Source organism: Colossoma macropomum, unplaced genomic scaffold, assembly GCF_904425465.1.
Source record: "Colossoma macropomum unplaced genomic scaffold, Colossoma_macropomum, whole genome shotgun sequence".
Lineage (NCBI taxonomy): Eukaryota > Metazoa > Chordata > Actinopteri > Characiformes > Serrasalmidae > Colossoma > Colossoma macropomum.
In genome coordinates, this window is record NW_023494801.1 from 19,340,263 (window position 1) to 19,350,942 (window position 10,680).

General features: G+C 38.4%; 2 protein-coding genes across 2 annotated transcripts; one reads left to right on the forward strand and one right to left on the reverse strand.

Annotated features, from left to right (window-relative positions):
- Positions 1-135: 135 nt before the first annotated feature.
- On the reverse strand, positions 136-1,679 carry LOC118821274 (guanine nucleotide-binding protein G(I)/G(S)/G(O) subunit gamma-7-like). Its single transcript, XM_036589819.1, has 2 exons — positions 1,537-1,679; positions 136-477 (listed from the first exon to the last, which is right to left on the reverse strand). Exons 1-2 carry the CDS (start codon positions 1,630-1,632, stop codon positions 352-354), a joined length of 222 nt encoding a protein of 73 aa, XP_036445712.1. The 5' UTR covers positions 1,633-1,679; the 3' UTR covers positions 136-351.
- A 1,676-nt stretch (positions 1,680-3,355) lies between these two features.
- dhps (deoxyhypusine synthase) lies at positions 3,356-10,414 on the forward strand. Its single transcript, XM_036590393.1, has 10 exons — positions 3,356-3,485; positions 5,286-5,485; positions 6,362-6,511; positions 7,174-7,295; positions 7,490-7,586; positions 8,572-8,658; positions 8,743-8,848; positions 8,930-9,033; positions 9,131-9,256; positions 9,660-10,414. The coding sequence occupies exons 2-10, from the start codon at positions 5,291-5,293 to the stop codon at positions 9,753-9,755; spliced, it is 1,083 nt and encodes a 360-aa protein (XP_036446286.1). The 5' UTR covers positions 3,356-3,485; positions 5,286-5,290; the 3' UTR covers positions 9,756-10,414.
- Positions 10,415-10,680: the final 266 nt, after the last annotated feature.

Here is a 10,680-nt window from a genome sequence, read left to right on the forward strand (position 1 = left end):
ACTACACATTTTTAACAACATCTAAATTTCATACAGAAAAAAAGTATGAAAATTACATGCAGGCAGACTATTTAAATGCGTACTGTTAGATGTTCATTAAACTCAAATGCAAAACATCATCAGTTATACCAGTTCTTTTGTATTTTGATTTTCAGTTTAGTTAAAGGACATGAATGGGTTAAAGATATGAAATCCATTACACAGGACATTTACAAGCACAAGTAATACTGAAGAAGTAATGCTTTTAAAATCACTCAAGGATATGTACAACACTGAATGTATATGGATATTATGGCCATCTCTGTGGTGTTTACGTCGTTTGTATCACATGGTTTCATGTCTTTTCCTCTTTCACAGTAGTACACAGGTTTTCTTGTCTTTGAAAGGGTTTGATGAGGCGGCGATGCCAGTCAGTAGTGGATCTCCCCTCCGGTTCTCCTGACAGTACTGCACAAGCTGAGCAGCTGCAGCCGAAATCTGCGGCAAACACACCACCACCATCAGCCCAGCTAATAGAGTTCAAGCAAAAGGGTCAGCAACTTTTCAAAATGTCTTCAGAAAATCTTCTCAACACTGAAATGTACCTTAAAGGGTCCGTATCCTACATTTTTTCTAGCAATTTAGCTTTTCCCCATTGGTGCACTTAAACCTTCTTGTGGTTTTATGTACCAATCATGGTACATAATGGCCATTACATGGCCATCACTACATGGCCATTTACATTCCAACCTCTCTTTACCCCACAGAATTAACCAGCCTGTTTTTGTTACTATGCATTTAATACCGATATAAATCAACTCTGTTCTGATTGGCTGACCTGCATTGTGCCTCATTCAAAAAGCACTCGCAGCTGAAACACTCTTTAGAGCTTCAGTGTGAATGGGTGGGGTTAAACTGCTGTACACTGAATATGTGGGTATATCTAAATTCGCTGGTTCTTGTGAATCAAATGAATTCAAAAGAGCCTGTTTTTGCAGTTTATTTTCCATTTGTAGTCTGGGCAGTGAATGATGATGTTTTGAACCTTATACATAGTTTACATATCACTTCAAACTACTTTATTTAAAGAAAATAAGAGAAAATTGTGTGAGTGATATGAACTTGACTATATATGAAGATATTTTCCAATATTCTGACAGTAGTGCTAAAAAAAAGATATAAAAAAGTGTAAAGTGTAAGTGTTTGAAGTGTAAGTGCAAAATAAGAAGCTAATTAATTACTAGCCTAAGCTTGAAGCACTTCAAAATGGGAGCTATTCTCGCTTCTTTGTAGAATTTTAATATAGTTTTTAAGAAATTTATGTATACCATACCAAAAGAATCCACATCAATTTTTATAAGCTAAATAAATTTATTTAACAAAACAAATAATTTCTAACTAAGTGAGCTCACTTTGAAAAAGCCAATGTTTAAAAAAAAAAAGATGGAATTTTTCAAGCTGAACTTGTGTATCGTGAGGTTTTGATCAGCTTTCAAATTGAACTTTTTAAAAAAATATATATTCATGCTCAGAAGCACTGTTACAAAATGTGCTTACCTTGATCCTCTCCAGGCCGGCCTCCAGTCTCAGCTGTTCTACTGCTTTTCTGGCCTGGAGCACAGTGTTACTGCTGTACACCTTTCCAGCCTCCATCCCTGAGCCACGGCCTTCAGACTGTCATAATCCTCCCACTGACCACTGAGTCCCTGTGATCGTCTGAGCACTATTCAGCGCTGCTGTGCGCCTCTTTTAATTGACGCTGTGATAATGACTTAGGTGCTTCTCCTGGACGAGTTGCGTAAAGCTGTAGGTCAGAAGGGAGTTGAGTTCAGATATGGGTTGTATGAAAGAGCTGAACTCCTGTTTGGCTATTTAACCTGCTCTCTCCCCCCATTGTGGGCCTGTGGTCACTCTGAAGAACACTTCAAAGGGTCCTGTGATGTGGGTGAGTTGAAAGGTCATGCAGGCAGGTGTAGAAATGTCAGGCCAACATCACACACCATCAGAAAGGGAATCCCCAGAGGGGCCGAAAGAAATAGCCTATGTATGTGCGGCAAGCCATTTTAGCTTTTAATCCAGAGTTTCTTTATCGGAAATGCAATCTGAACTGATGAAAATATTATTAACACAAGCATAAACTGAAATTTGACATGCACTGTAAACCCACATTACACATTATACAATAATTAAGGTAATCAGTTTCCTTGATATTTTCAGGTTTATAAGATCAAACGTTGAGTTACAGATTTACAGTCAGGTACACACATATGTTTTAAATATATAATACTTTAATTGAGCTCTATTTGTATTTAAGTATGATATGACATTGTTTGATGCCCTGCGTTTAAAATAAAGGGGTCACTGAAATGTAAATGATTTTGGTTTTTAATGTACGAAGTATCTAATAATGCAAAAAAGAGTGGAATGGTTAATGGTTTCTCATTGAGGGGGCTCAATTGTTGAGGATGGTGTCGCAAATATTTCTGTTTGATGGAACTCAAAATGTTTGTCCATCACACAATCTAATTGTCAATGCAATTAAACCTTTAAATTAATTAAAACTCAGAGCAGATTGACTCAGACGACACATATCATAGACATATAATGCACGGAACATTTATCTTCTGATAAAAAAAATAAAGAAAACAAAAGGTAACAGAACAACAACAACAACAAAACAAACAAAGCGCTATGAAATCCTAGGAAGCTTCATCTTCTCTATTAAATGAAAACTCTACTAAGTAAAACATTTCTTGAACTTAAAAAATAAATTTTTGGACACAATAAGTTTACTTATCTGTTATAACTGTTATCTTCATACAATTATAGTAAAAAAAAAAAAAAACTCTTGGTCGAGTGCTGGTTTGGCTGGTCACGCAGCATGGTCATGCTGGTTGGCCAGCATACCAGCATCCGAAACACAACATAGTTTTGTTGGTGACTAGTTAACTCAACATAGTTTTGCAGGTCACGTTAACTTCCATTGCTGCTGACTAGCATATCAGCATCCGAAATACAGCATAGTTTTGCTAGTGACCAGCATATTAACACAAATTGCGGCTGACTAGCATATCAGCATCCAGAACATAGCATGCTAACGCTAGTTTCGCTGGTGACCAGCCGTGCCATGCTGGATTTTCTATTCTAGCACGGTTAAAATGAATTGATAAATGGCATAAATTCTTATTTTGTGTGTGTGAAAGAGTGATGGTTTCAAAGTAAACGTCAGTATTTTTGTTTTATCGAACTCATTCAAAAAATATTAAGTGTATTCATTAATAAATAGCAGCATGTACACTTCTATGTATTTATTTAGCAGTTTCGGTTTTCTTTTTCCATCTGTTGTATCCGAAATGTCTCCCTCCACAGAAGGCTGTCTGCGTTTGTCCCTTCGAGGGCACCGTAGTCTGTAGGAAAAAAAACGTGGGTAACCTGTCACAACAGAGCCTGTCCAATGTGGCAGGATCGGCTTCTGAATACAGATATTTCAGCCAAAATCCCATAAAGTAAGTACCTCAAAAACTGCATGACAAAATCTTCTGTGGTACTAACCGTAGTTCATCAAAGTATTTTAGTCAGAGAGGAACAGTGGGAAGAAAACAGGCGGCTGCAGTACCATTAGCTTTAGCCTCGTATACACACATTGTTACTGTGCAACGGACTCAGTCTCGAAAAGATTCTCTTATTAAAAAATAAAACAAATATTTATTTAGAGATCTGACCACTTCACAAAAAATGGACACTAGCTTGTCGCTTTCACATGTAAAATGGCAGATCCAAGGTTCCATCAGAGGTAAAGGACATGAGTTTGCTTCTTGTGTTTATCCATAGACAGAGAGAGGGAGGGGGAGGGATATTCATGGAAATGTATTCCTTTGCCCTTTCTATACAGAGTAGGGGTGGCCGATATGACAAATTTCTGTCGTTATCGTGATAAATTATGTCACAAAACGTTTTTTCCGATACAGAGTAAACTGGAGTGGTAACTTATTTGCAAAGCATCTCATAATAGGACAGCAGATCTAGGATTTGATACACTCCTTACAGACATCCGTCACACTGATCCAGAAACAGCTCCTGAATGGACATGCTATGTGAATAAAACCCTTGGTAACTGCCAATACAGCAGTATATACTAAATTGTTAAAAACACCAGGATGGCATTTTTAATTAAAAGCATCTTAATTGCAACTACATCTATCCTGTAGCATGAGGACATCATGTTAGGACTGTTGTATTCATGACATTTTAGCGGCGATTAATTGTCTTATCAATAATTGCGATTAACTGTTTGTCTTTACTTGTTCATTGTTTGCAACTATTAAAAAACAAGTCTAAAGTGACCAAATTGGCTGTTTAGCCACCTTGTTGGCTACCTTTATTTAATTAGCAGCTGACAGTGGTTGTACGCAGAATAAGTAATGCGTTTGCACTGGTACGTGCCCATATTCTAATTGCCTCAACCCACTTTCACCCAATTTACATTTTGTTTGTTGAAGCTTAATATGATTGTGAATTCTAATGATTGTAAACAAAATAATTGCAGTGCTAATTGCAGGCCTACATCATGTTATAACACAAAAACGTGAAGAGAATTGATGATTTTTTTGAGAAATAAGAGTTAATTAACAGAAACCAATAAAAGTGCTGAGAATGCTGGGCAGCTCCATCACTCATGCTACATTATGAACAGGACTGTTTCATTCCAACAGTTTAGATTCAGATTTCAAGTGACGGGAATCGATTGCAAGAGTTGATTCAACACAATATTTCTTCTTATATTTCATACATAGGGGAGGATATCTGGCAAAATATACAGTGACTGTGGACAAACTTTAATGTCTCTTTGTATAATGGAGAGCTTTGGAGTTGATTCTCAATTCCCAAATGACTGGAATCAGAGGGAATCAGTTTCTAACCATTCGCATAGCTATTTTTATCTGTAGGAAAAATTAAAGCATATTTAAAAACTTTCAAAGCTTATATGTTTTGTAATGCTTACATTTCCTCTGGAATATAACTGTATAATTTGAATGATGAGGCCATTAAGTAGTTGAAAATGAATGTTGCTGCATATATGGTAAAAGAGTCTCTGTTTATTTGCATTTGCAAAATTTGACAGTTGAGAACAATTATATTTGACAATCCACAGTTGACAGCTAGCAGGAATATCAGTCAGTAAAGCACTGATTATCACATTATTGACACTATTGAAGTCTGTTTAATGTTTGATCATATGCAATCATAAGGAAGCTGCTTTTTTTTTTTTAAGCTATCTACCTGTGTCCTCAATGCTATTTCTCTAGGCCCTATGGCAGATAGCGTGCCGTCCGTGGCCAGGGATGCAGTCCTGAAGGAGAGTACCGCTCTGCCAGAGGATGTGCCACAGATCCGAGGCTATGACTTTAACCAGGGGGTGGACCACAGAGCGCTGCTGCACTCCTACCTCACCACGGGCTTCCAGGCCAGCAGCTTTGCACTGGCTGTGCAGGAGATCAATAAGATGGTGAGCTCAAAGGACTTCTTATATACCTATAAGACCTGTCTGACTATATATATATATATATATATATATATATATATATATATATATATATATATATAGTCAGACAGATAGGCTAAACGGTCTCAACAGGCAGCAGACTGTACTGCATTCAAAAGATATGTATCAAAAATATATTATTCTGGAAAGGGTTACAAAGCTATTTCTAAGGCTCCCAGACTTCTGCGAAGCACAGTGAGAGCCATTATTTCCAAAAGGAGAAAACTTGGAATAGGGGTGAAATTGCGCAGGAGTGGCTGGCCCACCAAAATTCCTCCAAGTGTACATTGAGAATTCATCCAGGAAGTCACGAAAGAACCCAGACGAGCATCTAAAGAACTGCAGGTCTTGCTCACCATAGATAGGTTCAGCATTCATGATTCCACCATTAGAAAGAGACTGGGCAAAAATTGGGAGAGTTGCAAAGTGAAAACCACTGCTAACCAAGGGGAACATAAAGGCATCTCACATTTGCAAAAAAAAACCTTGATGACCCAAAAGAAATCATGTTCTGTGGACTGATGAGTTGAAAGTGGAACGTTTTGGAAGACAGGAGTCTAAGCTAACACAGCATTCCACAATGAAAATATTATGCTAACAGTCAAACATGGTGGTGGTAGTTTTACGGTGTGGGGATGCACACCAGATTGCATGAAATAGGTGTTGCAAAACTTTTTTTCTTTCCATAAATGAAATGATCAGTTAATGTGTCAAACATGCAAAAATAAAAGAATACAAAAATAGGGAATACTTTCTCACAGCACTGAATATAAAGCATATTTTGTCGATAAGGAAGAACAGTTTGTTCCAAAGGAACTGTCATGCTTGTGTTTTCTTTAGATTGAGAAGCGTCTGGAGCCAGTGGAAGAACAGGAGGAGCAACAAAATCAGCAGGGTTGTCCCGGATGTACCATCTTTCTGGGTTACACCTCCAACCTCATCAGCTCTGGTGTCCGCGAGACCATTCGCTACCTTGCCCAGCACAAGATGGTATGTGTCAGCATCAACAATCAGCTTAATTTAGCTCCAGTTCCATTGTCTTCCTTTGCATTGCTTTCAGAGATTTTTCATTCCCAGCCCTGAATATAGTCCCTGCCAACAATTTTGAAAACTAAAAATGTTCTGTTTTGCCAGTGAAGCTACCTCACTTTTGCACAGTTATAGCTTCAAAATCTTACAATATACACTCCATTGATGCTTTCCACGCGTGAAAACTAAAAGCTTGGCTGCAGTGCTTCTTCTAGGATGTTTTTCATGTTAAAACAAGCCAACAATTCTAGTAACTTTAGCCAAGTTAGCCCGCTAAGTGAACAAAGTTAGCTGGCTATGATAAAGTAACTTTCCTTGAAAGTCAAAAATTTAGTTTTCGAAGATCAGCCTATGTCCTTTATTCTTTTTGGTGTGTGTTTTGTGTGTGTATATTCTTTTATAAATCTACATCACTGCCTGAAATATATGAAGGTCCTCAAGACAGCTTGTGAAGCGCCTTACTTCCATGTTTTGGACTGACTGGCAGTCTGGAAGTGTTTTTACCTGCTTTGTTGCTATTTCCTCTTAATGGCATCCGAGTGTGAAAAGGGTCCGTAGTATGCAGAACAGTTATCTGGAACTGTGATTAGTCAGGATGCTCAAAGCACACTGTGTGGATGCAGGTGGACGTGATTGTGACGACAGCAGGAGGTGTTGAGGAAGACCTCATTAAGTGCTTGGCGCCCACCTACTTGGGTGAGTTCAGCCTTCCAGGCAAAGAGCTCCGACAGAGAGGCATCAACAGGTGGGACATTCTTCTCTTTTCAATTAGTACTATGGTCCTTTGCCTACCTACTTACACAAGTCTGTCTGTCATCACTACGTTAACCTTAAAGAGCCACTTAGATCTTGTTTGAAGATCTAAGTTGTATCTCACTAAAGTGACAGTATGTGTATTTTGAGTGCCAGATTTGTTTCGATAAGGCTTTTCCATTTCAGGATTGGCAACCTCTTGGTCCCGAATGATAACTACTGCAAGTTTGAGGACTGGTTAATGCCTATTCTGGACCAGATGGTGCTGGAACAGAAAACGGAGGTCAGTTATCCATGGTAGTGCTGCATGATAATGATAAAATTACATATTAGGCTTATATTGCTGCACAGTCCAATTATGCTATGATTTTAGGTGAAATCTTGATGTAATGAGGTTGGCTCGCATTATTTTTGGCCAGAATAATTTGTTGGATGATGTGAGTGCCTTGATTCATCCAAACACCCATAGAAGCTCTTCTGGAACATATGAGGTTGAGGAGATTATAGCACATTTAATGCTTGGTTTGAGCAAAACAAATGATGTTGTGCACTCTGCATCCATGGTAGCAGAACATTCGCTTTTTATTGCAAATTGTGTATGCATAATATATCCATTGCACATATACATGCTTTTTTATTATTTTCAATGGGAGAAACAAATTGTGTGTGTTGAATTCTGAGTGCTGGATGCCTTGCATGACATGCACCCTGCACAGCTGTCTTTTGTAAGGAGCGCTCCAGGTGCCCTGAGTTGAAAAAATATGACTTGAAGCATTCAGGTAGTCATAAGTATATTCTGTGCTGACTAAAAGGAAGGTGGGCCTTCAGTGATGGTTGCAGTGGCTGAGTACACTGAACTTACTCTATTTCACAGATTATTTTTTCACATCTTATTTTTTATATTTTCACAGCTTATTTTTTAGTTTAGTTTGTTTTATCTTGTAGCATCACACTTGCTAATTAATAGTACTACTATCTACTAGTTACTGGTAGAACACTTCCTAAGGGGAAACCCTCCACATATCAAAACAGCAGCCAGCTAACACAGCTGATTAACAGTTATGACCTTATTGTTGCTGAGTAACAGTGAGATACGCAGCCTTGGTTAAAATAAATGCTGTGTGAACCTTCAGAAGAATAAGACTGCGTACCTCGTGTTTTGTCTTCAAAAAACGCAGTGTGAAATCTGCCCATTAAATGACACCAATGAATGTTGTACGATTAATTGTATGAGAGGGGTGTAAAAATATGCTTTGTGTGTCACTCAGGGCACCCACTGGACTCCCTCGAAGATGATCCACAGACTGGGCAAAGAAATCAACAACCCTGACTCTGTCTACTACTGGGCCTACAAGGTAGAGTTAAAACAATTTCAGTTGGTTTTCGTTCATTAATGGGTCAGTTTAGGTCAGCAGTAACTAAACTTCTTTGTTTTTCAGAATGACATCCCAGTGTTTAGTCCCGCCCTCACGGATGGCTCATTGGGTGACATGATCTATTTCCATTCCTATAAGAATCCTGGTTTGGTGCTGGACATCGTGGAAGGTATTCTGTTGACATAAAATCTTTGTATATTGTCAGTGCAGTGTTATTAACCTTAAACTGGTCCTAATGTTTATGTTGTAGATATCCGGAGGTTGAACAGTAAAGCTGTGTTTGCGAAAAGCACAGGCATGATCATCCTGGGAGGAGGCCTCGTCAAGCACCACATTGCAAACGCGAATCTTATGGTGTGTACCCAATATCAAGAGCACGAGCTGCTGTGTCTCTAACTGGAACTTCTCAACAAGTCTGGCTTCTAAGCCTCTTCTTTTTTTCCTCTTCTAGAGGAATGGTGCTGACTTTGCAGTGTTTGTGAACACGGGGCAGGAGTTTGATGGGTCAGACTCAGGGGCCAGACCGGATGAGGCTGTGTCCTGGGGAAAGATCCGCATGGATGCCAAACCTGTCAAGGTGCCGTTTGACCTCATTAACATACAGACTTGAAGAAAAAAAGGAAAAAACAAAATAGTGTTTCTGTAAGGTGTTGGGCCACCATGAGTCTCCAGGACAGCTTCAGTGCACCTTGGAATAGATTCACTGGGGTCTCTGAAAGTGTACTGGAGGGATGGAACATTGTTCTTCCAAATGATTTTCCCCGTATTGTTCTCGTGTTTTGATAGTGGTGGTGATGGAGAGCGCTGTCTGACAAGTCTGTTCAAAACCTCCCATATGTCTTCAATAGGGTTGAGAGATGGTGTCTTTGTAGGCCATAGCTTGGCTCTTTTTGCAGATACTAGAATGTTGAGAATTATCAGAATGCCCATCCCTCGTCTGTAGTAACCTTTATTTGTCTGTTTTGTCTGTCCTCTTACAGGTTTATGCAGATGCCTCTATAGTTTTCCCTCTGCTGGTGGCTGAGACCTTCGCACCCCTCGCCAGCAGACTGATAGTGGACAAAAAGGGCGACTAACAGTGTCTGCTGTCCTCTCTCCTTGTCTTTCTGTTAATCTCATTCCCTCCATCCTGTCATTTTTAAGTTATTCTTGTGTTTCTGTTTGTCCATCTTGTTTCAGCCTTTACCCTTTTTGTTCAGTTCATCCTCATCATTTTACTTTTAGCAATAGATTAATTTAATTAGCTAGTTTATTTTAGTTTGGACACCATGAACTCATGATGTAAATTAAATGAATATTTTGGCCAAAGAGTGCGAAAGAAACCCCAAATACAGTTTATGCTTGTGTAGCAAAGGAGAAGGAAAATGCATCAGTAAAACTGACTGTATTTGTATTTCTCATTTTTTGCTGAAGCATTAGCATTTGAGCATCTGTTGGTTGTCAAAATCTTAACTCACACTTTACTCAATGATGTCTTCTTTTAAAAAATCTGTGTATTCAGGAAAGTGAAAAGAAGAAAGGAAGCATCGCATAAACAAAATGTATGTTTCTTCCATATATATTTGTGTATTTTTAACCAGTTTTTAACCAATATATGGCTTAAAGGGACAAAGTTGTATAGTTTTATTGTATTTTATTTTTTTCTCCACTTTTAAAGTTAACTGTACCAAAAACTTTACCGGACCATTTTCCAACCTCTCTTTATCCTTTGTAATTAAACAGACTTTATAATTTACATCTGCTTTAATGAAATTCTCAAAGATAAGTTTGCTGTCTGATGCCAGAGGCGCTGTTTTATGATAGTTCATATGATAGTTTGAGATCATAGGTTTTGGCCTAAAACTTAAAGTCAGGGTGTTTTTTTTTTACTTTTAAAATTGAAGGGAGGAGAACTACATGCAAGGTGCTGTAAGGCAAAACAGTTCCCAAAAGATTTTTTTCCAGATTTACCACTATTTTACCATTATTAACTTTACCAAAGTCTGTTCACTAGGTGGCCAT